General features: G+C 50.5%; 1 protein-coding gene across 1 annotated transcript; it reads left to right on the forward strand.

Moving 5' to 3' along the window:
- The first annotated feature begins 5,334 nt into the window (after positions 1 to 5,334).
- LOC141936047 (olfactory receptor 14I1-like) lies at positions 5,335 to 26,976 on the forward strand. The gene is made up of 3 exons (XM_074852771.1): positions 5,335 to 5,463; positions 25,641 to 26,098; positions 26,967 to 26,976. The coding sequence occupies exons 1-3, from the start codon at positions 5,335 to 5,337 to the stop codon at positions 26,974 to 26,976; spliced, it is 597 nt and encodes a 198-aa protein (XP_074708872.1).
- Positions 26,977 to 27,178: the final 202 nt, after the last annotated feature.

A 27,178-nucleotide genomic window follows, 5' to 3' on the forward strand; every position in this document is an offset into this window, starting at 1 on the left:
AGTTATGTTTGCACATTTTATAGCTCCTCTTCTGCCTCTTTTTTTATTTCCTTCTTCCTCAGCCTATTCTGTCATCAGAAACATCGTCACGGGAAAGATTCATTGAATCATAGAGTAACTCAGGTGTGAAGAGAGCCCTGAACAAGCTCTCATTTGACTTTGAATTGCAAGGGGCCAGGGTGAACCAGGTGAGGTTGTTTGAGGCCTCTGTCCACCTTTGCATCACCCACAAAGGAGCTGAAAGTACGCTCTGTCACATCATAAAGGAGGATGGTAAAGATGTTCAATGTGTTGGCCCAGGTGACGCTCAGTGAGGGATGCCACTAGTGACCGGCTGCACTCAGGACTTTGTACCACTGATGACATTTGGGCTTGATCACCCAGACAACATTCCACTCACCCTAACATCTACTTCTTCAGCCCACGTAGCCCCAACCTGGCTATAAGGACACCACGGGACACCATGTCAAAGGCCTTGCAAAATTCCATGTGCACAACATGCCCTTCTGTCCCCTGCCTGTTTTGGTTCAGAAATCCCTTTTTTGTCCTTCAACTACCTGGAGATGGCTGCAGGAGGATGTACCCTACCACCTTCCCAGGGATGGAGAGAAGGTGATCAGCTTATAACTCTCCCCCTATAATTCTCCCATTCTCGTTCCTGCACTTGAAGATGGGTTTGACATCTGCCTTTTCCATGGACCCCAGAACCTCTCTGATTCCTCTGATACTTTTGAGGGCTCAGTCCAGAATCACAGGCAAGGGTGACATAGTGAACAGGAGCACTTGCAATGAGCTTGTTCAAGGCAGCTCAGATGAGTCTCACTGGGAGAGTGGGGGTTGTTCCTGGAGACACACAGAGAAGTGTCAGGGCTCTGTCAGGTGTCCACATCTCAGCTGGCCTCATGCGCTCATCTTACACACAGGGGTGTTCAGAAACATAAATCCTTCCCTTGCACACGCAGAGGCAGTGCATTGCAGGGGTTGTAGTGTCTCTCTGGCGTCCTGCTGCCACTGCCAGAGGCTGGGAGGCCCCTCAGCCCTGTGGTGATCACCCTGCTCTGCACTCATGTGAGATGCCCCACAGCATGAGGAATGAACACAGGGACCACGGTTCAAGGGAACTTCTTCCATTGCTGCATTCAGGTGGTTTCCCAGGTGACGTTACTGTCAATGTGAAGTGACCTCATGACACTGTTTGTCCCACACACCTTCATGGCACCCCCAGGAATAGCTGATGGCATTTGTGCTCTCTCACATCACACACATGATGTGCATGCTTACATCTCCTCCTCACAATGCAAACATGGACTTCTGAGCTACTTATTTGATGTACCTCCGTGGAGGGAAAATGTTCCTCCCCAGTGTGGGGTGAGAGGCCAGTGCTGCAAATGGTGTTTGGGAGGGGCTAGAGAGTGATGATTTCCCTAGGTCAGTGTCCTGGTTTAACCCCAGCCGGCATCTGAGCCCCACACAGCCACTCACTCACTCCCCTGGCTCCAATGGGGGACAGAAACAAAAGGGTAGAAGTGAGAAAACTCATGGGTTGAGATAAAGACAGTTTAATAGGTAAACAGAAAGCCACACATGTAAGCAAAGGAAAACATGGAATTCATTCACTTCTTTCCATTTGCAGGCAGGACCTCAGCCATCTCCAGAACATCAGGACTCCATCACATGTAACGGTGCTTTGGGAAGACAAATGCTGTAACTCTGAACGTCCCCATGTTCATCCTTCTTCCCCCAGGTTTATATAACAGAGCATGATGGCATAAGGTATAGAATATCACTTTTGTCAGCTGGGGATATCTGTCCATGCTGTCTTCCTTCCCATCTCCTTGCACACCCCCACCCTGCTCACTGGTGGGTGGGGTGAGGAGCAGAAGAGGCCTTGACTCTGTGTAAGCCCTGCTCAGCAATAATGAAAACAGCCCTGCGTTATCAACACTGTTTTCAGCACAAATCCAAACCGCAGCCCATACCAGCTACTAGGAAGAAAATTGACTCTATCCCAGTCAAACCAGCACAGGCAGCTTCCCCAGTGTGTCCAGTGAACATGGGCACAGTCCAGACCCTGGTCCTTCAAGTCTCTCCCAGGAGGCCTGGCTGTGCGAGGACAGTGCTGCGTCCTCCCACCCTGCAAATCACACTGTGCACCTGTTCACTGGCATTTTCATCTCCAGGTTAATTCCTTGGGCATGTTCTTGAGATCAGGTTTGGAAGAAGACCTCAGCCTGTCCCTGCCTGTGGTCACAGAACTGCCATGCAGCAGGAGTGTGATCAAGCTTCCAGAGCACTCAGGCCTTACACCAAACTGAAGGGACCAGAAAGAGAGTGTGCAAATGAGGAGACAACATCTCTGGAAGACCAAGTGCTCCCTGGCAGGGCTGCCATGCTGGGACTCTCTTCCCCTCCACCTCTGTACACAGGAATTGTCCCTGCAGCTCCAAAAATGTCTTAGAGGAAAGATCTCAGAAGAAAAAAACATCACTGCAGACCCTTTCTTTTGTTAAAACACACAGAGATCATGGCTCCTCATTTATGCAGCCACTCAGTCAGAAAAGAAAAGCAGACAGTGAAACAGAAAGGGGATGACAACATCATTACAAGTAAAATACTACCACCAACAACAGAAAAAGCTGAGAGGCTGGGCCTGTACAGAGTTATATTATAATTGCTTTGAAGAAGATGAGGAGTTTATTGCTTCAAAATAACATCTAGATATCAGTTTCCAGAGGGCATCCTTGACCTCCTGGTTCCTCATGCTGTAGATGAGGGGGTTCACTGCTGGAGGAACCACCGAGTACAGAAATGACACCACCAGGTCCAGGGATGGGGAGGAGATGGAGGGGGGCTTCAGGTGGGCAAACATGGCCGTGCTGATGAAGAGGGAGACCACGGCCAGGTGAGGGAGACACATGGAAAAGGCTTTGTGCCGGCCCTGCTCAGAGGGGATCCTCAGCACGGCCCTCAAGATCTGCACATAGGATACCACAATGAAAACAAAACAACCAAAAGCTAAACAGGCACTAACCATGATAAGCCCAAATTCAGTGAAGTAGTAGTGTGAGCAGGAGAGCTTGAGGATCTGGGGGATTTCACAGAAGAACTGGTCCAGGGTGTTGCCTTGGCAGAGCGGTATTGAAAATGTGTTGGCCGTGTGCAGCACAGCCCAGAGAAACCCAGTGCCCCAGGCAGCTGCTGCCATGTGGACACAAGCTCTGCTGCCCAGGAGGGTCCCGTAGTGCAGGGGTTTGCAGATGGCAACGTAGCGGTCGTAGGACATGATGGTGAGGAGAGAAAACTCTGCTCCAAAAAAGAAGAGAAAGAAAAAAACCTGGGCAGCACATCCCAAGTAGGAGATGTCCCTGTTGTCCCGGAGGGAATTGTCCATGGCTTTGGGGAGAGTGGTGGAGATGGAGCCCAGGTCGAGGAGGGAGAGGTTGAGGAGGAAGAAGTACATGGGGGTGTGCAGCTGGTGGTCACAGGCGATGGCGGTGATGATGAGGCCGTTGCCCAGGAGGGCAGCCAGGTAGATGCCCAGCAAGAGCCAGAAGTGCAAGAGCTGCAGCTCCCGTGTGTCTGCGAATGCCAGGAGGAGGAACTCAGTGATGGAGCTGCTGTTGGACATCTGCTGCCTCTGGACATGGGGGACTGTACACGGAGGAAAAGCAGTGAGCAGTTAGGGTAGACTTCTCTGAACAAAACTTGCTCCACTTCTCACAGAACCCCACTAAACTCCTTTGCCTCTCTCAGGAGACCATTGGCAGGTTATCGCAGATGAAAGTATTAACACTGTAATGATTTCACAGCTAAGTGAGCTGTATTAGTGACTAGCAGCACTTGATCATTAACCAATTTAAGGATTTACAAAGTCATTCAGTAAAATATGTTATAATTAAAATAGCGACTTAACTACAGATTCAAAGATGACAAGATTCACACTAACTTACCGTACGGTACCTTAAATCAATACATATATACATGCTCATTCACAAAGACAAGACATACAGACACTCAGACAGACAAAAATATTTGGATCCACTGAAATAACTATGTACCCACACTCGTGGAAATAACTGTGTATACCTAAACACATCGGTAGGAAGAGAGAATGAGTGGGTGAAAGAGAAGCCAGCTTCCAGTTAAAATTTCCCTCTTGTCGAGTTTGGAGTAAATACTCACAGTGCATCGACATTCCTCAACGGGCGATAATTGAGATTCGAGAGGGTTAACTTCAACCTGGTCTCCCGTCAGTTCTAACGGCAGACCATACCTCAAGGATTCTGGTACCTGAGAGGCATCCCAGCTCAGGGAAGATGCTGGTCACAGGCCCACTGCGATCCAGGAGAGCTCAGAGGGTCTCACTTGGGGTCCCTATTTATAACGTCCAAGGTAACTGACTTTTCTCAGGTACTTTTTAGCTCCAGCCCAGCTCAAATAATGGCGCATTCTGGTATCTTCCACCACTTTGCACAAGAACATGATGGGTGTGCAATTCTGTTATTGTTTTCCCTGGACCATGTCCCAGGTACAGGTGTACCAGGCTGTCAGGAGGTGATGGACTGTTCCTAAGCGATAGGGAGAGCAGGAGCCAGGCTTGGCGAAGGGGCACTGAGTGGCCGAGCAAGGAGGGGAGTTGGAGTCACTACAAGTGCCGAGAGAAGGCGGGGAGGAATTGCACGACCACACGTGTCCACCTCATGAGCTCTGGTTGGTGCTGGCAGAGGGTACCCAAGGGAGCAGGGGTCTGTGCTGTGGGCTCTGGATGAATCAGTCCTATCCTACAACAGCAGGCAAATAGGAACACGGGTGATCTCAAATTAAACCCACTATTGATAGAAATGAGATTTCAGCATTGTTTCTCCCATTTCACCTGACATTAGAGCAGAGCTGTGGGGAATTGATTTTGTTTATTTTGTTCTAGTTGTCTCACCACAACTGAGGAGCATTTCCTAAGGCAGAAACACTTGGCATTCCTGTTCCACTCCATATGAAACTTTGTTGGTGCTGGCAGGCAAAGGGACTGTCCCTTCGTGCAGTGTGGAGAGCTGCTCTGTCCATCAGCCCTGCTCTCAGCTGCCCTTTCCTTGCCTCTCTTTGAGCTGGAGGATGATCAAAGCCTGATGTTCACCTGAAATGAAACTGGAAACTTCTGACAGCGGAGGAATCCAGTTTCAAAGTGCACATCCCCAAACCCCTCCCCAACATCTCACCGTACCTGAGGAGGATCTCAGCTCCCCCCTCCCAGGCAGGGACACACAGGGCTCATTGCAGCTGCCCACACACAGACGATGAGCCGCATTGCTATGGCCTTAGCACTGAGTTGTCTTCTCCATGGGGCGCAGAGAGACCACGGGAGAAGCGGGACCCCAGGGGAAGAGTCAAAGCCCTGAAGATGGGCTGTCCTTAAGTGAGGGTCAGCTCATTGCCAGTCCCACACACTGCCGTGCCCAGAGCCCCCAGGTAAGGTGGGGACAAAGGCAACCAGATCAGGAGGGGAAACACAGAGAAATGCCCCAAAACTCCTGTCAAGGGAGTAAGGAGTAAGGATAGGGACAGACAGAGAGGAACTCAGGGGTTTCTCCTCAGTGCAGGTCAGGATGCCAAGAAGAAGACAGCAGGAAATCCCACAACAGTGGGGGAAAAGGCTGTCTGGGTGGGAGAGGAGACCAGGGGAGTGCTCCCTGAAGGTCTTTGTGCTGCAGAGGATGAGAGGGAGGTGCCCAAATCCCCTTTCTATGGCATTTGTTTGAGAAGCTCCCTCTCCCTCCCTGCAAATGTCTCTGCTGCTTAGAGCTGCCACAGGCAGGACCTGTGCCTCTGTCAATACGTCTCCATCCTGTCAGTGCTCGCCACCCCCATCCCACCCGCTGTGTGCTCAGCTCTGCCCTGCAGACCCCTCCTGGCAGCAGGGCCCTGCCCAGGGACATCTCTGTGTGTGCAGGAGTTCAGGAAAAATTCTGGTAAGTGCTAACAAGAACTGGGGTCTTAGTGCCTTCTCCAGAAAGAAGAAATAAATTCCTTTCTCCCAGTGCCCACCAAGACAACCAGGGGAAGAAAACTCAAAGCAAACACTCCTCCCCTTTTAGGTACTCCAATCTTGACCTTCCTCTTGAAAAGTCCCCCAGAAATTCCCTAGGAGTGATCTGGAGCTCTGAGCAGCTCTGCCCCATGCAGCACCCTCTCCACAGCAGAAGGACCCTGCCCTGCCGGGGGTCTCTCCTTCCCCACACAGCTTCTCCCCACAGCGCCGTGGGCAGCTCCCCGGGCAGGTTGAGTGCTGACCCTGGCAGGCGACAGAGTCCCTGCCCCAGCACACAGCCCCTGGACTGCAGGGACCCTGTTCTCAAGGACAGCCCTGGGCACCCCTGGCTGCACCCGCGCCTGCACACCCCTGCAGCCGTCCCCGGGAGAAGGCAGCCGCCATGGCATGTCCCTCTGACAGTGCAGCAGGGAAGCCCTACTCTGGAGCACGGCCTCCTCCTCCAGACACCAGGGACATTCCTGGCGGCTGTGCTGGCTTCACCAGATCCCTCCACCACCTGCAGCTGCATTGCCCTGCACCCAGAGACTTACTGTGTCAAGGGCTGGGAAGATTTCTCCTCCAGTGAGCTCTCAGCATCCTGCCACTGCCATCTGCCTTTCCCCTCTCTGTGCCCGGCTCCTCTGCCCTCGGTGCCTGCAGGCAGTGCCCTCAGCCCTGCTGCGCTTTGCAGAGGAGCTGCTCCTGGGCAGAGCTGTCTCTCTGCAGCGCTGACCACTTGCCCTCAGCTCCCTCTGTCCCAGGAGCCCAGCCCAGCTCCGCAGCAGAGGACCAGCCCAAGGCATTTTAATGACCCCTCGGGTGGGTTTGGTGCTGAGTCCATGAGCCCGACACTGAGAAGCTGCTGAAGAAATCTCTGAGGAAGTCCAATTTAGATTCAAACTGCAAAGTTTCTTGTGGCTTTAATGGGTCCCACTGAGGGACACTGTTGACAAAGCCTCCCCAGGCTCCACTTAGAGCAGAAATGTGGAGGTAGTGATGGCAGGTAGGGAAAAGCAAAGCAAAGGTGGCTCTGATGCTGAGGAAACCTGCATGTGTTTCATGAAGCCAAAGGGCTAAGCCCTGAGCCCATTAACCAAAGGGCCAAGCCGTGACCTCCAGCGTCTTGGAAGGCAGATCCTGTCCCTCACCCATTGCTCAGGGCTCTTCCTGGGGCAGTGGGTGATGGAGATGTGCACCTGCCAGGCTCCTGAGTAGGGATAAGGGGGCAATGAGCCCCCAGTGTTGCAGGGGACTGTGCCTCCTCATAGGCATCAGTGGCAGAAACTCCAGCCATGGCCAAAGTCAGGGAGAGGTTGACTGTTTGGGATTTTCAGCTTTTCCACAACCCTCTGTCATCTCCACCGCTGGCTACCTTACTGTGTTTCATCACCTCTTTCCGTGGAGGGTGTAGTCACCCACCCAGTTTTCTCACCTTGCTCTCACCTAAGCATCTTCCTTCCTTTACTGATATCTCACCGTTCTCCCTGGCTCTTTCTTGAAGTGTTGGGTTTTGGTTTTTGATATCTTCCAAAAGCCTTGCACTGATCCAGACTCCTTCTGGGTGATGTGTTAAACCGCAACACTGGCCTTGGAATGAATACCTTTTCTTCATAGTGGAAATCAGTGTAAGAAAGAAATAATGCCAGAAAGTGCAGCTGGGGAAGAGAAGACTGTACACACAGAGAAAAACTCCACCATCTCTGAAACCTCTCTTCAAGCACTCTCGGGCTACTCCTATTCTGTCCGGAGTCTCCACACCAGTGAGCCCAGGGCGTTCAGCCTCTGTAAAGTGCTTATGTGTTTGAGACCTCCAAACGCCATCTTGGGAGATGTCTGGGCACTCTCCAAGATGTTTGCAGATGAAAACGTAGTGGTCATAGGCCAGGAAAGGCAGAGTGAGACTTTCTACCAGCACCTGTAATGACAGGACAAGGGGCAACAGTTTTAAACTGAAAGAGGGTAGATTTAGTTTTGTTATAAGGAAGAAATGTTTTACAATGAGGGTGTTGAGACACTGGAACTTCCAGGGAGGGGGCATCCACAACTTTACTGGGCAATGTGTTCCAGTGTCTCTCCACACTCGCAGAATTTCTTCCTTATATTTAATCTAAATCCACGAGCTTTCCATTTAAAGCCCTTACCCCTCATCCCATCCCTACAACGTCTGATAAAGAGTCCCTCCACATCTTTTCTGCAGGCCTCCTTTAAGTACTGGAAGGCCGCTAGAAGGTCTCCCTGGAGCCTTCTCTCTCTGGGATGAACAACCCCAAATCTCTCAGCCTGTCCTCATAAGGGAGGTGCTCCAGCCCCCTGATTATCCTTGTGGCCTCCTCTGGACCTGTTCGAGGAGGTCCATGTCCTTCTGACATTGGGGGCCCCAGAGCTGGACACAGTGCATGAGGTAGGGTCTCACCAGAGTGGAGCAGATTGGCAGAATCCCCTCCCTCGACCTGCTGGCCACACTTCTCTTGATGCAGCCCAGGGCACAGTTGGCTTTCTGGGCTGCAAGTGCACGTTGCTGGCTCACAGTCAGTTTTCTATCCTCCAACTCCCCCAAGTCCTTCTGCACAGGGCTCTCAAACCACTCTTTGCCCAGTCTCTATTTGTGCTTAAGATTACCCCAATCCATGTGCAGGACCTTGCACTTGGCCTTGTTGAACTCCATGAGGTTTGCACAGGCCCACCTCTCCATCCTGTCCAGGTCCCTCTGGGTGGAACATCCCTTCCCTCCAGTGTGTCGGCCGCACCACACAGCTTGGTGTTGTCGGCAAACTTGCTGAGGGTGCACACGGTCTCACTGTCCATGTTGCCAACAAAGACGTTAAGTCCAAGTGGTGATCCTTGGACATGTAGCCACTGACTGCAACCCTTTGAGTGTCACCATTGTAGAAGAATTTTAAATATAACCTCTGGTATATTTGAAATAGATTTTAAGGCCTAGTGAAATGTGTTCAGGACTTAGCGATCTTGTAATATTACCAATGTAACCAGAATGCTGCTCCACAGGCCTGAAAAGTGTTCTTAGCCTGCTTCTTGTATAGTCCCAACCCAAAACTGGTTTAACACCCAGTCAAGCTAATCACATAGACACAGACTGAACAAAGGAAAATTAATTGACTAAACACAGGTGTTTTGCGAGATTAACAGAATTTAGTATATAGAAAGTGCTTGCGCTACCTAAGCTTTTAATAGAACATCCTGAAGTCTTCCTCACAAGAGAACATCATAAGGCATTGCAGGGTGCTAAATCCCCTCTGCTGGAGAAACTGTGGGGTCCTGGGGGTCTGGTACTGATAAGGCCATGGGGCTGGACCTGGACAGGAAGTTGCCCTTTTTGGAAGAGAGCAGCAGGAATGTGTGGAGCTCTGCCTGGGGATGGAGGATGAGTCAGCTGAGAGCTGAAAGTTCATGGGCAAGACTGTTATAAAAAGCACTAGATTTAAATGTAGTAGAGATAGAGTGTTAGAAGGTTGTGTGATGTGAAACTCAATCGTAGAAACTAGATGAGCTTTAGGAACCATATGTGTTGGTTATAATATTTGTTTAGGTCTTATGTAACTAAGGAAACTTGTTATGCACCAACAGTGCTGCTTGAAATCCCCTTACCTTCACTATCCTGATTTAGGGATCAAGAAATTAAATGAATAAAAGTGATTAATGACAGAAATGAAGATAGATATTGATATATATATTTATATAAAATCAAATCACTGATCAATACAGTAAAATAAAAGCTCTTCATAAAAAGTTGTTAAAGTAAAAATGGTAATTCCATAATCTTCTATATGTAGTGGTTAGTGGAAAATTTAAATTATGAAATACTTGTAATAAATTAACTCAGTGGTTTAGAAGAGAAGAGAAAAATAAATCTTAGTGGCAGGTACTGGCTCAGGTGACCTGCGAGAAGAAAGAATTGTTCTGGACAGAACTGGTACGTGTTAAGCAAGAAGATGGGAATTAGCCAAGTAGAAATCGAGCATGTGCAAGGAAAAGGGTCAGACAGAGAGCACCGTGATGACTATCGGAGACCACCGGAGGGCCCCTGAAGACCACCTAAGAACTTAAGTGCGCATGCGAGAAGGACATTTACATATATTAATGAGTTCCAGGAAAAGTGTTGAATATGTTAACAATTTCTCAGAATCATGTTGAATACGGATAATTGGTTACTATATATGTTTTTACTTTGGAGACAATTGTCGCCCACACTTCAGGAGGAGCTCTCCCCTGTGCACTCAGTGCTGAAATAAAGAGTGCTGATTTCTGAAACTCACATTGAGTCTTAGAGGGTTTTCTCATACCAGCTTTACAGCAACAACACTGTGGTGGGTGGATGTCTGCTGTGGACCCCCTGATGAGGAAGAGGAAGCAGATGAAGAAGCTTCATTCAACGGGAATGAGCCCTGGTCCTCATGGCAGACCTAAACTATCCCAGTATTTGCTGAAGGGGCAATGTAGAAAACTGAAAGTCATCCAGGAGGTTTTTGGAGGTTATTGTCAACATCTTCCAGAAAACCGTCACTGAGGAGTCACTGAGGGAAGGTGTCCTGCAGGAAATGATACTTAGAAAAAAGGAAGAGCTGGTCAGGGATGTAACAGTCAAGGGTGAGAAAGTAGAGTTAATCCTCCTGAGAGAAGGGTTCAAGGCCAAGAACAAGACTTCAGGAGAGCAGGCTCTGGCCTGCTGAGGAACCTGCTTGGAAGAATCCCAGGGCATAAGACACTGAAGAGAAGAGTCCATCCATAGATGCAGGAAGTCAAGCAACATGGCAGTCGTCTACTTTGGATGAGAATGAAGGTCCTGACAAAAATGAAGCATAAAGAGGCAACACAGAGAAGGTGGAAGCTGGCTGCCTTCCAGCCTCAGTGGTTCTGTGACTGTGCTGGAGAGAGACATTGGTGGGTGTGTGCTGATCCCAGGACCAGCTCTTGGACAGGTGCAGAGCCTAAGATCAGCTCCTGGAGAGATCACTACTGGACACGTGTCTATAGAGGTCGATGTTTCCCACTCCCACAGCCCAGCATACAAACAGCCCAAACCTCGTTTCTCCTTTCTCCACTGACAGTGGTTGTGCTTGGCCTACAGACCTCCTGAGGTCCCATCTAGGATGAGTGATGGTGCATTTCCTTCCACCACAGCTCTTCACTTGATGATGATTGGGAGAGCGCTCACGTTCCCCATGACCATGGAAGGGAGCAGACATAAGTTTGGAGTGATCAGATGTGGCTTTTTGTCCCATTGAAGTCACTGACACAGGGCTGCTCGGCAGGGAACCTCTGATGCAGGCATCATCATGTCTGAGCTTAACCTTTGCTTTTCTTTTTCCTTCTTTTCCCTCCCATGTTCTTCTCTTTGATCACCCTCACACATTCCTCTACAAAGAGTCCAACTCTGCTCTTTCCCCACTGCCCCTGACTTTGCTTCTTTGTGCCCTCCTAGAGTTTCTAACAGGCTTCTCTTGATTCCTGCCTTGGTCAGTACAAAACCAGCAACTCCTTTTATTAGCTGTGGTGTCCTGCAGTTTCTTATCCTGTGATCTTGTGTTGATGGCTCACCACAATCAGGGTGAGCCACCTGCACACAAACATTGACAGCCAGAAAAATGGAGCTTCAGTCCAGGAGGCCTTTGAGAAAGTCTGCGTTTTGGCCAACAGAAAGGTTAAGTTATAGAAGGAGAAGTGGCCAGTCCTTCACTGGGGGGAAGAATAACCTCTATTGATCCCCAGGTACAAGTAATCATGAAAGGAAGGCAAGAGACCAGAATGGCTGAGGGGAGACCTGCTGGTCAAAGTAAAGGGCAAGAAGGAAATGCACAGGCAGTGGCAGCAGGGACAGGTACCCTGGGATGAGTAGAGGGACACTGCTGGGTTGTGTAGGGATGGGGTCAGGAAGGTCAAGATACAGCTGGAGCTGAACTTGTCAAAGGATGCAAAGAATAAGAAGAAGGGCTTCTACAGGTACATCAGCCTGAAAAGGAAGGTCAAAAAAACTGCATCCTCCTGATGAGCAAAACTGGCAAACTAGTAACAGTGGAGAAAGAGAAGTCTGAGGTACTCAACAACATTATTTTCTAAGTCTTCTCTGGCAGCGTCTCTTCCCACACCTCTCGAGTGGATGGACCACAAGGCAGGGACTGGGGGAGAAAAGTCCCTCCCCGTCAGATTCGGGACCACCTGAGGAACTGAACATACATAAGTTTGTGGGACATGATGAGCTCTATCCCAGAGTCCTGAGGGAATTGGCTGATGTAGTTGCCAAGCCACTCTCCAGGATATTTGGAAAGTTTTGGCAGTCAGGGAAAATCTCTGGTGCCTGGAAAAAGTGAACGATTGCACCCATTTTTTAGAAAGGTAGAAAGGAGGACCCTGGGAACTAGCAGCCTGTCAGCCTCCCCTCTATTCCTGGAAACATCATGGAAGAGTTTCAGCAGCAGCAAAGGAGGTGCTTTGCCCAATCCTATTTCTATTTTGCCCTGGGCTGTACAGAGTTGGTTCTCCTTGCTGTCATGTCCTTTGACCGCTGTGTTGCTCTCTGCCAGCCTTTGCGTTACGCCGCCATCATGAAGCCTCAGCTCTGCATCCACCTGGCTGCTGCTGCTGGGTCATGGGCATCACACTCTCGAGTTACCGTCTGCTCCTCCTCTACCAGCTGACTTGCTGTGGCTCCAACAAGATCCACCATTTCCTTTGTGACAACTGCCCCTTATTCAAGTTGTCCTGCTCTGACAGCAGCCTGCTGTGGAAAATAGACTCTGGTTTAATATCAGTTGGCCGACTGGCTGCCTTATGTTTAACTCTGGCATTTTACATGCGCATCCTTTTCTGTATTCTACACCTTCCAGCAGCCTCTGCGAGGAAAAAAGCTTTTCCTACGTGTTCTTCCCATCTCACCACCTTGGCCATTGCATATGGGAGCTGCATTGCTCTCTACGTGCGTCCTTCACAAGATGTTTCCTTGGAGACAAACATATTTGTAGCTTTGCTGAACACTGTCCTGTACCCATTCTTAAATCCGCTCATCTACAGACTTAGAAACAAGACGGTGATCCTGGCCCTGAACGAAGCCATTGCCCGTGCGACACTACAGCTTTTCCCCTAATCATGGTGCATTTCTGGACAGCAATTCCAGTGATCTGCTCCCATCTGTTAAATAACACCAGTGCACAGGTGTGTCACCTCCAAATACAGATGCCTCAGGAGATTTCTGTTCTTGTTGGACTGTGTCAGGTGAAGTGAGAAGAAGCTCATCTGCACACACAAAGGCGGCACCAACAATGGCAGGAGGAGTAACTCAGTTACCACCCTGCCCCAGCTGCTCCCAGGCCCATCACAGCAGAGCCACCAGCTCATCAGGAGCCCATCTCCACAAACCGAGAAGAGCCCCGAGGCACAGGGGCAGGTGGGATCCCAATTTACAGGCTCCTGAGGAATGAACGTCTTGTCCCAGCTCCTTCCAGGGCTGCCCTGGGAGAGCCACCAGCCCCCTTGTCCAGGGGTGAAACCCGTCAGGATGAGCCACTGAGAGCAGCTCTGGGTCAGCATTTGGACTGAGGGGATTGTTGCCTAGGGGTGTGGGACACATGATGGGATGTAGGGCAAGAGCATTTTTGGATTGCACAGGACTTATTATGGGATGTTTAGGGGAGGACCCCGCCGAGGGCAGTCTGTCCTGTCTTCTCATTAAACTTAATTTCTAACTCTTTCCTGTGTGAGGGAATCTCTCTTCTGCGTGAAAACATGTGAGCATGGGGGTGTGAGTGCAGCAACTGGAGCAGGAGCAGGGGGTCAGACAGCCCATATGTCATTAGTGCCAGCAACTGAGAGACTGGAGTGAGTGAACTTAAGAGTCTGTGTGTGACTGGGGTGGTCTGTGCCAGCATCTGGAACGGGGCTGCGGCCTCGAGGGCTTGTATGTCCAGGTGCCTGCAACTGGGGAGGCTGGTATCCAGGGGCAGCTGCTGAGGAGAGTGAGTGTCCGAGCCCAGCTGCTGGAGGGATCCACCTTGTACAGGAATATAGGATAGGATAGGATAGAATAGAATAGAATAGAATAGAATAGAATAGAATAGAATAGAATAGAATAGAATAGAATAGAATAGAATAGAATAGAATAGAATAGAATAGAATAGAATAGAATAGAATAGAATAGAATAGAATAGAATAGTTGGAAGGGACCTATAATGACCATCTACTCCAAATACGTGACCACTTCAGGTCTGTTGATAAATCCTGTTATTAAGGGCATTGTCCAAATGCCTCTTAAACACTGACAGGCTTGGGGTGTCGACCACATCTCTAGGAAACCTGTTGCAGTGCTCCACTGCCCTCTTGGTAAAGAAATGTTTCCTGATGCCAAGTTTGTACCTCCCCTGATGCAGCTTTGAACCATTCCCACACGTGCTGTCACTGGATACCATGACAAGAGCTCAGCACCTCCATCTCCACATCCCCTCCTCAGGAAGCTGCAGAGAGCCATGAGGTCACCCCTAAACATCCTTTTCTCCAAACTAGACAAACACCAAGTCCTCAACTGCTCCTCACAGGACATTCCTTCCAGACCTTTCAGTGGTTTTTTTGACTCCCTCTGGATTCATTCAAGGACTTTAACACCCTTCTTAAATTGTGGGGCCCAGAACTGCAGTTTTCTCCTTCCATTACTCTTTGTTCATTCAGACACCTCTCACCTGTGCTGCTGCTTTGAGCTTCAGGGACTCAAACCTTGCCTGTCTCTCAATAGTCTAATTGTCTCTTTAGCCAAATCTTTCATTATGTTTATATCTACCTTTTTGTATCTATGTAGCTAAAATACTATCCCCCAAGATTATCCATTGTTGAAAGACGACCTCATTAGAGATATCGTGTACTTAGTATATGGCTGAGGAGTGTGATTTATTGTTTATAAAACTTGATCGTGCTTCACTGTTTTTTGCTTGCAAATAGGAAAAATTCTTCTGTGCCTGTGTGCAACCAGTTCTCTAAGGAGAGCAGGTGGGAGATGGTGCAATGGAGCTGTAACCTCCCGCTGCAGACTGCAGTGGAGAAGTCGGATGTAAGGAAAAGGGATGTAAATCCCAGCTGGCCAATGACAGAAATGGTGAGGCTGGGGAGGTGAGGAGCAAGGTTGTCCAGACAGTGCCAGACCTCAAGGGGCTGCTTCTGCTACCTGTGCAGAGCTCCTGAGGAGACCCTCTGCATCAATATCAATTGCAGAAGGCTTCTATCACCTCTTCTCTAATCTGAAAAGTAAATAAAAATAACCGTTAAAATAAAAAATAATTTTGGTTAGATCCTCTTTTAAATATTCCTGCTTAACTACACTGTGAAATGACTCCAATGAGCTGTACAAGTCCTGAAGACTTGAAGAAAACTAAAGGAAGAGAAATAGCTCGTTAGGGTTTTCTTGATTTTAATGAGCCCCATGGTGTATTTGGCCCTGAGTCCATGAACCTCAGATACTGAGAGGAGACTGAGCAAAGTACTCAAGAAGTCAAAGTCAGCAGCAAAGCTCAAAGTACCTTGAAGCACTGATTGGCCCCACTGAGGGCCAGTACTGACAAAGCCTCTCCAGGGACTCGTTAGAGCAGATAATTGGAGGCTGTGATTGCAGGTAGGCAAAGGCACCCTGCAGGTGGCTGTAATGCTGAGAAACCCCTTGGTTTGTTTTATGAAGCAGAAAGGCCAAGCCCTGACCCTCAGGCCCTGGGAAGGAGATGCTGCCCCTCATGTGTGGCTCAGGGCTCTTCCTGGGGGCAGTGGGGTGTGAGGGTGAGCAATGCCAAGTGTAGGAAAACTGCACAACACCTCCCGGCTTCCCCAAGCAATGGTGAAGAGTAAATGAAGTCCAGAGCCTCAAAATAATTTTTTTCCTGTTCGGCCTCAGTGGCAGAGTCAACTGCTATAGCCAAGGGGAGAAAGAACTTGGTCCTGTTGGGCCTTTTAGCCTTGCCAGAGCCCTTGGCCATCTCGACTGCAGGCTGTCCTACACTGTCCCATGCCTGCACCTCTTTCTCTCCAGGCTGCAGACACCCATCTTGCTTTCCCACCTAGCTCCTACCTCAGCATTTCCACACCTTCACTGATGTCTCTCCACCCTCACCGCCTGTTCCTTGAAAGACAAAGCCATGGGCTGATCCTGACTCCTTTGGGGTGATCTCTTGCACCACAATGCTACCATTTGAGTGAGATAGCTTCTTCTTCAAATGCAGTCTGAACCTTCCAAGATACACTTTGTGAGATTTCCTTCTCTTCCAACTACCAAGAAATGCTCCATCATCTCAGAACCCCCCCTTCAAGCAGTTTCAGGTTATTTGTACGGTGCCCTGAGGCTCCACCTCACCAGGCTAAAGAAGCCCAGGTTTCTCAGCCTCTCCACAAAGTCCCCAAACCCCGTCCTGGCAGATCTGCTCTGGAGCCTCTCCAGTTCCTCCTCATTCCTTCAGAACAGGGAGCCCCACACCCAGACACACTAGTCAAGATGTGGCCACCACAGTGCTGATGATCACTCCCTTGTCTGAGTTGGCCACATGCCCCCTAACGCAGCCCCACAGGCAGCTGGCCTTACTCACGGTGACATGCACCTCTGCCTTGTATGGCATCCCTAGTGATGCCCAGGCCCTTCTCCTCGGGGTCACTCCTCTGCCAGTCAGGTCCCCACATGCCCCCATCTATGGGGTTATTCTGTCCCCAAATGCAGGACTGGCCACTTGGCCTTGTAAAGCTTCATGAGGTTTCTACTGACTGAACCCCAGAGATTTTCAGGGTCCCCCAGCAATGAAGCTCCATTGGGCCAGCTGGTGATGTGTGCCTGCAGATGGCTCACCCTGACATGGGGTGACTTTGACACAATAAGAGCATGAGGAATTGCAGGACATAACAGATAATAACAGGAGGCACCTATTCAATGATGCTGTTCACCAAGGTACACATTCCCATGGTGACAAGTTCAGAAACACCAAATGAAATGGCAAAGGAAGCCAAACCAGGACCAAAGAGGAAAAGGTAAATAGAGATGGGCTATTTGCATTGGAGGGTGCAAGGATGGTCAAGGGGAAGAAATTTTGAGTAGGAAAAAGAGAAGACAAAGGTGAAGCAATGGAAAAGATCAGGACTGTTTGGAGGTACCTGCCAAGCATGCCTGCATCAAAAAATTCACAGATCATCTGAGCAAACTTTCTCATTGACTTCTGTGGCCACCAGGAACCTGAGTGATTTCCCTCCCATCATGAAGGAAAGATCCATGGTGGATCAAAATGCAGAATCATTCATGCTGGAAGGGACCTGAGGAGATCTCTAGTCCAACTTCCTGCTGGGTCATGGCAAGTTGCTCGGGGCTCCATTCATTTTCAGCTTGAAAAGCTCCAAGGATGGAGATGACACAAGCTCTCTGGGAAATCTGCTCCAGTGCTTGACCGTCTTGATGAGCAGAAAGTTTTTCCTCCCTTGTTTCAGCTGATGCCCATTGGCCCCCATCCTCTCACCATGCACAATAGTGAAGAGCCTGGCTGCATTTCCATGAGGACACCCAAGAAGATATGGGAAGGCTGTTATTAGGTCTCCCCAAAGCCGTCTCTTCTCCAGGCTTTGCACCTTTGCAGCAGAGGTGGCCAGTGGCTTTCTGGGCTACATTAAGAAGAGCACTGCCAGCAGGTTGGTGGAGGTGATCCTTCCTCTCAGCACTGTTACAATTTCTCTTGTTGACTTCCCTCAGGGTTTTCAACCCTGCCACCTTCACTTGCACTGTAGCCACAGCTGCCCTCCACATCTTCCACCAGTCCTGCCCTGTCTTCTTGTGAAAAACAAGTCCAGGAGGGTCAAGGATTATTTTCCACCCTCCCTTCAACCAAGGCCACCTAGCAGAGGTCCATGTTCTTCACGGTCCCCACTGGTTACCAGGGCCTAAATTTGTGTCCGTTCTCCAGCTGTCTAAAGGAGACTTCATCCTCCTGCTGTCCTTCATCAGGAGGTTCATTGATCCTGACCAGAAGATCACGGTGCATTGAGGAGTCAGTGATCCTCATATCAGTAAACCTGAGTAGACCCAGGCCTGGGCTGTGCTCCATTTACAGCCTGGGCTTCAGGTCCTGTTGGGCTGAGTGTATCCCTTGGTCGTAAGTTAAATTTGATTGTAAAAGACAGGAAGCTCCCACCAGCCACTGGTGATTGGGCCATCTGCATGTCCTGACCTTCATACAAAACTGCAGCAATAAATACCCGTGTGGACATCCTCTTTTCGGGGCAGTAGAAGTGATGACTACAATTGTTTTCCTTGTAAGAAAACGCTAAAAGAGCTCACAGGAGCAAAATGAAATAACACTTCAACAGGTGGGATCTGCACAGCTTGCTGCTCCAGGATCAAAAGCACGGGTGATGGGATCAGAGTGTGGGAATGAGGCCTTCGGAGGGTTAAGTGGTAAAGCCCAGGGTTTTACTGGGGCACACTGGAATGCCCTGGAGTGTCCTGGCCATGGGAGGGGAGGGTCTGAGACCAGTAGAACTCATGGTACCTACTTTCTTAAATACACCCTGTTAGAAAGACCATGAGACCTCACAGGTCTCTGGGATGTCCCCAGTACCAGCAAGGGATGGGAGGACCAAAGTGCCCTCCAGTTCCCCAGACTGGATACCCTCCAAGTCCACCCCACTACTTACCACCACGCCATAACCTGCACTTGCTTCGAAGAATGCCTAGGGAAGAAGAGCAAAGGGGTGGTCTGGACTGGATCTTGGTGGGGCTGGGGTGGGACACAGGTGTCCCCAGTCCCCACAGGCCCATGGCTTCCCCCTGGTCTGAGCAGGAAAATCCCTTCTGCTCTGCCTGGCCCCATTCCTCCAAGTGTCACCTACAATACCTGACCATGCAAGGACCAGGGGTGGGGATGGAGACAAGGAGAGATTGAGGGATTCATGTCCTCCAAAGAGGATGGGGTTGAGGTGGGGGGAGACCCAAAGACAGGGCACTGGGGTGAATTAGTGGACACCAGGGTTGTGGACTGGAGGTATTGCAGGGACAGGACTGTGTCGAATGCAAGTGAGGATTAAAGGAATTCAAGAGGAGGGGACATGGAGACTTCAAGCACAGTGGTTGGTGGGAACAGAAGGAAGAGGACTGCAGAGGACAAAAATGACAGGATTGGGAGAGTGTTTGGGAGTGGGGGTTCAAAGAAGGGGATCTGGGGACACTGCTGCAGTGGACAGGATAAAAAGCAAAAGACTGAGGGGAAAGACAGAAAGAAAGGCATTGGGAGGGATCAAAGGGAGGGGATTTGGGGACCCTAGATAGGACATGAAAGAGATCCCAGGGATGAGATATCTGAAGGGACCAAAACAAGGGGATGGGGTTGCACAAAAGGGATGGACGTGGTGTCATCAGGACAAGAAATCTGTGTGGGCACTCCCAGGGAAGAGACGGGTCCAACCATTCCAACAGGAACTGAGGCTCTGGGCACAAGAACATTAATTGTGGGCGAAGGGGGGGAACAGATGGAATTGTGGAGGGGAGAAAGCTGCATTGTGGGGGCTGGAGGTGCAGGGGAGCCTGCAGGAGCCCCTGGATTGGGAAAGGGAGAGGCCAAGGCAAGGGGTTTCATGCTCCCCACTGTGATTTCGTTCTGCAGGAGAGCTGATGTCCTGCAGCCAAGACCCATCCCCAGCCTTGACCCCCTCCCGTGGCACTGGGGACTCACCTGAGCATCTTCTAGGGTGCACAGCAGGATGGGGAAGAGCAGGGCCATGGTGAGCACTGCGACCTTCATCTTCCTCTGCAGTGTGGCGAGTGCTGGGTGAAGCTGGAAAAAGTGAAGGGCAGATTTATCCCTCCCAGGACTCCTCCTCGTGCACCCCCAGCACCTACGCCTAGAACCCCAGGGCAAAGCCAGGCTTGGCAGAGACACCAGCCCTGGTAGCAGAGTCACCCCCTCATCCGGCATGGATCCAACCACCTTCCTCGGCATCAGTCCAGCTTCCTGCATGGGGCAGCTGTACATGGAAGGGCCCAGGCACCTTGGGGTGGTGATGGGTGGTGGACACAGCACCCCTGACAGCTGAACGTGTTGTGGGGAACTGTGTCACAGGTTTACAGAAGCCCAGCTAGACGACATCCATAGCTCTTCCCTTGCCCACTGATGTTGTCACTCCATCTTAGAAGGTCAAAAGGTAGGTCAGGCAAGGTGAAGCCACACTGTCTCAAATCACTTCCCTGTCCTCCAAGTGCCTCAGCACAGCTTGTGGGAGGATCATTTCCATGATTTTCCCAGGCACAGAGGTGAGGCTGACAGGTCGCTAGTTCCCAGGATCCTCCTTTCTACTCTTTTCAAAAAGGGGTGCAATGGTTCCCTTTTTTCAGGCACCGGGGATTTCCCCTGACTGCCAGGACTTCAAATATCCTGGAGAGTGGCTTGGTAACTGTATCAGCCAATTCCCTCAGGACTCTGGGATGCATCTTGTCAGGTCCCACAGACTTATGTATGTTCAGTTCCCCAGGTGGTCCTGAATCTGACCTTCTCTTACAGTGGGAGGGACTTTGCTCCCCCAGTCCCTGCCTTGTGGTCCATCCACTCGAGAGGTGTGGGAAGACAAGGTGCAGTGAAGACAGAGGAAAAGGTCTTGTTAAGTACCTCAGCCTTCTCTCTGTCCGTTATTCCTAGTTTTCCTGTCTTGTTCATTGAGTTGATACAAGTTTTTTGACCTTCCTTTTCAGGCTGATGTACCTGTAGAATCCCTTTTTCTTATTCTTTGCATCCTTTGCCAAGTTCAGCTCCACCTGTGTCTTGGCCTTCCTGACCCCATCCCTACACAACCCAGCAGTGTCCCTGTACTTATCCCAGCGTACCTGTCCCTGCTGCCACTGCCTGTGCATTTCCTTCTTGCCCTTTACTTTGACCAGCAGGTCTCCACTCAGCCATGCTGGTCTCTTGCCTTCCTTTCCTGATTTCTTACACCTGGGGATCAATAGAGGTTATTCTTCCTCCCAATGCAGGACTGGCCACTTCTCCTCTAAAACTTACCCTTTGTGTTGGCCAAGTCCCAGACTTTCTCAAAGGCCTCCTGGACTGAAACTCCATTTTTCTGGCTGTCAATGTTTGTGTGCAGGTGGCTCACCCTGATTGCGGTGAGGCATCAACACAAGATCACAGGATAAGAAACTGCAGGACACCACAGCTAAGAAAAGGAGTTGCTGGTTTTGTACTGACCAAGGCAGGAATCAAGAGAAGCCTGTTAGAAACTCTAGGAGGGCACAAAGAAGCAAAGTCAGGGGCAGTGGGGAAAGAGCAGAGTTGGGCTCTTTGTAGAGGAATGTGTGAGGGTGACCAAAGAGAAGAACTTGGGAGGGAAAAGGAAGAAAAAGAAAAGCAAAGGTTAAGCTCAGACATGATGAAGACTGCATCAGAGTTTCCCTAGCAAGTAGTCAATGACTGCAGTGGGACAAAATTAAAGAGTTGATTGCTACAAACGTATGACTGCTCCCTTCCATGGTCATGGGGAACATAAGTGCTCTCCCCGTTATCATCAAGGGAAGAGCTGTGGTGGAAGGAAATGCACCGTCACCCATCCTGGAAGGGACCTCGGGAGGTCTGTAGGCCAAGCACAACCACTGTCAGTGGAGAAAGGAGAAACGAGGTTTGGGCTGTTTGTATGCTGGGCTGTGGGAGTGGAAAACACTGGCCTCTATAGACACGTGTCCAGTAGTGATCTCTCCAGGAGCTGATCTTAGACTCTCCACCTGTCCAGGAGCTGGTCCTGGGATCCCCTTATCCCTCCAGTACCCATACGCACAGACAAACACACACAAACACGCAGACACATGCATGAAACACACAAATTTATTTCTCCAGCAGAGAGTAAGTGAACACCTGAGGCTGGAAGGCAGCCAGATTTGAAATTCTCTGTGTTGCCTCTTCATGCTTATTTTTGTCAGGAGCTCCTTTCTCATCCATATGCGTCTTCTCCAGTGTTGCTTCAATTCCTGCCTATCTGGTGGTGCTATTCTGGAGCTTGAAGAGGAGATCCTTGACCATCAGATACCTCTTGCCTCTTCTCTTCAGTGTCATATCCCGTGGGATTCTGCCAAGCAGGTTCCTCAGCAGGCCAAAGCCTGCTCACTGAAGTCCTGATCTTTGCCTTCTTCTCTTCTCTCAGGAGCCTCAACTCTACTTTCTCACCCCTGAATGTTACATCCCCAACCAGCTCTTCCTTGTTTCTAAGTATGATTTCCTCCAGGACACCTCCCCTCACTGGCTCCTCAGTCACCCTTGTCAGGATGATGTTGTCAATTAACTCCCAAACCCTCCTGGATGGCTTTCACTGTGCTGTGTTGCCCCTTCAGCAAATATTGGGAGAGTTTAGGAGTGCCATGAGGTGCAGGACTTCTTCCAGTTGAATGAAGAAGGCTTCATCTACTTCCTCTTCCTCATCTGGAGGTCCATAGCAGATATCCACCCACCACAGTGTTGCCCATGACCCTTCAGCTCAGCTGACTCATCCTCCATCCCCAGGCAGAGCTCCACACATTCCTGCTGCTCTCTCCCATAAAGGGAATCTTCCCCTCAGGGTCCAGCCCTATGGCCTTATCTGTACCAGACCCTCAAGACCCAGAGTTTCTCTAGCAGGGGATATTTGTAGTGCCGTTCAACTCCTCATGTTGTTCTGTTCTGAGAGACACCCCAGTCAAGATGAGCCAGCTACACACAAACATGAAAAGCTGACCAAATGAATGGTAACTCCAAGGAGACCTTGAGAAAAGCTGGGATTCGGCAAAGGGAAGTCACTTGAAATTTTGCAAGGAATACTGGTCAGTCCTGCATAGGTGGGGGGCAAGGGACAAATAGCCCCATAGCTCAACACAGGCTGCATCCTGACTGGCTGAGGAGCAACTCAGAGGAGAAGGGCCTGGACACTACGAGGGATGCCCTCCGAGCCAGGAGAGGATGGACACGACGAACAAGGGCAGCTGCCTATGGGGCTGCATTCGGAGGAGTGTGGGCCACCCTGACACCCTGAGTTACCATCCCCCTCCACTCAGCACTGCTGTGGCCCTACACATGAGTGTGTCCCAGGGTATGTCTCCCCATTTTGGAGAACTAGGGAGGACCTGGAGAATGTTGAGTGAAGGTCTGCCAAGGTGGGGTTCGAGACCTAGTGCCCATGAGCTGTGTGGGGTGTCTGAGGGACCTGGAGATCTTTGGCCCAGTGGTGTGGAGGCTCCAGGCACTATAGGAGTAGCCTGAGAGTGACTGAGGGGTGATTTCAGAGATGGTGGAACACTTCTTTTTAGTAAGACACAGGATTACAAGGAAATAATGGTTTAAAGTGCAGCTGGGGAGTCCCAGACTGGACACAGAGAAATGTCACTCGAAGGGCAGTGCTGTGGTGTAACAAGTCACCCAGAGGGAGACTGGAGCAGCCCCAAGCTTTGTGTTTCAAGGAGCAGCCAGGGAGGATGGAAAGATCTCAGTAAAGGAAGGGAGATGCTCAAGTGAGAGCAAGGTGAGGTAGCCGGGAGGACGTCTCCAGCCTGCAGAGAAAGAGGTGCAGGTGTGGGACACAGTGGGACAGCCTGTGGTGGAGACGATAGAGGGATGAGGAAAGTCTGAAAATCCCCCAGCAGAGATGAGCTCTTTCTGCCCTTGGCTCTGGCTGTTGTCTCTGCCACTGATGCCGATGAGGAAGCACCTTCCCCTTCCAGCACTGGGTCTCATGGCCTCCCCTTCCCCACCTGAGAGCCTGGGAGGTGTTGGACCATAGTCCTGCCCTTGGCATTGCCCATCCCCACATCACACTGCCCCAGGAAGAGCCCTGAGCAATGTCTGAGCGACAGGATCTCCCTTCCCAGCTTCTGGGGGTCTGGCCTTGGCCCTTTGGCTTAAAGTGACACTTCCAGGTTCACTCAGAATTTGTTCCACCTTTGTTTACTTGTCATATCTGCCTGGAGTTTTCTGCTCTAACCAGCCCCTGGGGAGGTTTGTCAGTAATGGTCCTCACTGGGACCCATTAACACTCCAAGAAACCTTGGAGTTTGCATCTGACTTGGAATTCTTGACAGGCACCTTCATCTTCCTATCACTGTCTGAGATTCATGGACTTGGCAACAAACTCACCAGAGGAGTCATTAAAATGCCTTGGGCTGGTCCTCTGGTGCAGAGCTGGGCCGGGCTCCTGGGATGGAGGGAGCTGAGGGCAAGTGGTCAGTTCTGCAGAGAGACAGCTCTGCCCAGGAGCAGCTCCTCTGCAAAGCGCAGCAGGGCTGAGGGCACTGCCTGCAGGCACCGAGGGCAGAGGAGCCGGGCACAGAGAGGGGAAAGGCAGACGGCAGTGGCAGGATGCTGAGAGCTCACTGCAGGAGAAATCTTCACAGCCCTTGACACAGTAAGTCTCTGGGTGCAGGGCAATGAAGCTGCAGGTGGTGCAGGGATCTAGTGAAGTCAGGAATGTCCCTGGTGTCTGGAGGAGGAGGCCGTGCTCCAGAGTAGGGCTTCCCTGCTGCACTGTCAGAGGGACAGGCCATGGCGGCTGCCTTCTCCCGGGGACGGCTGCAGGGGTGTGCAGTTGTGGGTGCAGCCAGGGGTGCCCAGGGCTGTCCTTGAGAGCAGGGTCCCTGCAGCCCAGGGGCTGTGTGCTGGGGCAGGGACTCTGCCGCCTGCCAGGGTCAGCACTCAGCCTGCCCGGGGGAGCTGCCCACGGCGCTGTGGGGAGAAGCTGTGTGGGGAAGGAGAGACCCCCGGCAGGGCAGGGTCCTTCTGCTGTGGAGCGGGTGCTGCGTGGGTCAGGACTGCTCACAGCTCCACATCACACCCAGGACATATAGTGAGAGCCTTTTTGAAGAAGGACATCAAGCCAACATTTAACTGAAAGGGAAAGAGTCTGTGCTTTGATTTTTCCCTATAAATAGGGACCCCAAGTGAGACCCTCTGAGCTCTCCTGGATCGCAGTGGGCCTGTGACCAGCATCTTCCCTGAGCTGGGATGCCTCTCAGGTACCAGAATCCTTGAGGTATGGTCTGCCGTTAGAACTGACGGGAGACCAGGTCGAAGTTAACCCTCTCGAATCTCAATTATCGCCCGTTGAGGAATGTCGATGCACTGTGAGTATTTACTCCAAACTCGACAAGAGGGAAATTTTAACTGGAAGCTGGCTTCTCTTTCACCCACTCAGTCTCTCTTCCTACCGATGTGTTTAGGTATACACAGTTATTTCCACGAGTGTGGGTACATAGTTATTTCACTGGATCCAAATATTTTTGTCTGTCTGTCTGTATGTCTTGTCTTTGTGAATGAGCATGTATATATGTATTGATTTAAGGTACCGTACGGTAAGTTAGTGTGAATCTTGTCATCTTTGAATCTGTAGTTAAGTTGCTATTTTAATTATAACATATTTTACTGAATGACTTTTAAATCCTTAATTTGGTTAATGATCAAGTGCTGCCAGTCACTAATACAGCTCACTTAGCTGTGAAATCATTACAGTGTTAATACTTTCATCTGCGACAACCTGCCAATGGTCTCCTGAAAGAGGCAAAGGAGTTTAGTGGGGTTCTGTGAGAAGTGGAGCAAGTTTTGTTCAGAGAAGTCTACCCTAACTGCTCACTGCTTTTCCTCCATGTACAGTCCCCCATGTCCAGAGGCAGCAGATGTCCAACGGCAGCTCCATCACTGAGTTCCTCCTCCTGGCATTCGCAGACACACGGGAGCTGCAGCTCTTGCACTTCTGGCTCTTCCTGGGCATCTACCTGGCTGCCCTCCTGGGCAACGGCCTCATCATCACCGCCATCGCCTGTGACCACCACCTGCACACCCCCATGTACTTCTTCCTCCTCAACCTCTCCCTCCTCGACCTGGGCTCCATCTCCATCACTCTCCCCAAAGCCATGGACAATTCCCTCTGGGACAGAAGAGACATCTCCCACTCAGGTTGTGTTGCCCAAATCTTTTTCTTTCTCTTCTTTTTTGGAGCAGAGTTTTCTCTCCTCACCATCATGTCCTACGACCGCTACGTTGTCATCTGCAAACCCCTGCACTACGGGACCCTCCTGGGCAGCAGAGCTTGTGTCCACATGGCAGCAGCTGCCTGGGGCACTGGGTTTCTCTGGGCTGTGCTACACACGGCCAACACATTTTCAATACCACTGTGCAAAGGCAACACCCTGGACCAGTTCTTCTGTGAAATCCCCCACATCCTCAAGCTCTCCTGCTCACACTCCTACTTCACTATATTTGGGCTTATCATGGTTAGTGCCTGTTTAGCTTTTGGTTGTTTTGTTTTCATTGTGGTGTCCTATGTGCAGATCTTGAGGGCCGTGCTGAGGATCCCCTCTGAGCAGGGACGGCACAAAGCCTTTTCCACGTGCCTCCCTCACCTGGCCGTGGTCTCCCTCTTCATCAGTATGGCCATGTTTGCCCACCTGAAGCCCCCCTCCATCTCCTCCCCATCCCTGGACCTGGTGGTGTCATTTCTGTACTCTGTGGTGCCTCCAGCAGTGAACCCCCTCATCTACAGCATGAGGAACCAGGAGATCAAGGATGCCCTGAGGAAACGGATAACTAGATGTTATTCTGAACCAATAAACTGCTCATCTTCTTCAAAGCAATTATAATATAACTCTGTAGAAGCCCAGCCTCTCAGCTTTTTCTGTTGTTGGTGGTGGTATTTTACTTGTAATGATGTTGTCATCCCCTTTCTGTTTCACTGTCTGCATTTCTTTTCTGACTGAGTGGCTGCATAAATGAGGAGCCATGATCTCTGTGTGTTTTAACAAAAGAAAGGGTCTGCAGTGATGTTTTTTTCTTCTGAAATCTTTCCTCTAAGACATTTTTGGAGCTGCAGGGACAATTCCTGTGTGCAGAGGTGGAGGGGAAGAGAGTCCCAGCATGGCAGCCCTGCCAGGGAGGACTTGGTCTTCCAGAGATGTTCTCTCCTCATTTGCACACTCTCTTTCTGGTCCCTTCAGTTTGGTGTAAGGCCTGAGTGCTCTGGCAGCTTGGTCACACTCCTGCTGCGTGGCAGTTCTGTGACCACAGGCTGAGGTCTTCTTCCAAACCTGATCTCAAGAACATGCCCAAGGAATTGGCCCAGAGATGAAAATGCCAGTGAACAGGTGAACAGTGTGATTTGCAGGGTGGGAGCACGCAGCAGTGTCCTCGCACAGCCAGGCCTCCTGGG

Source organism: Strix uralensis, chromosome 31, assembly GCF_047716275.1.
Source record: "Strix uralensis isolate ZFMK-TIS-50842 chromosome 31, bStrUra1, whole genome shotgun sequence".
Lineage (NCBI taxonomy): Eukaryota > Metazoa > Chordata > Aves > Strigiformes > Strigidae > Strix > Strix uralensis.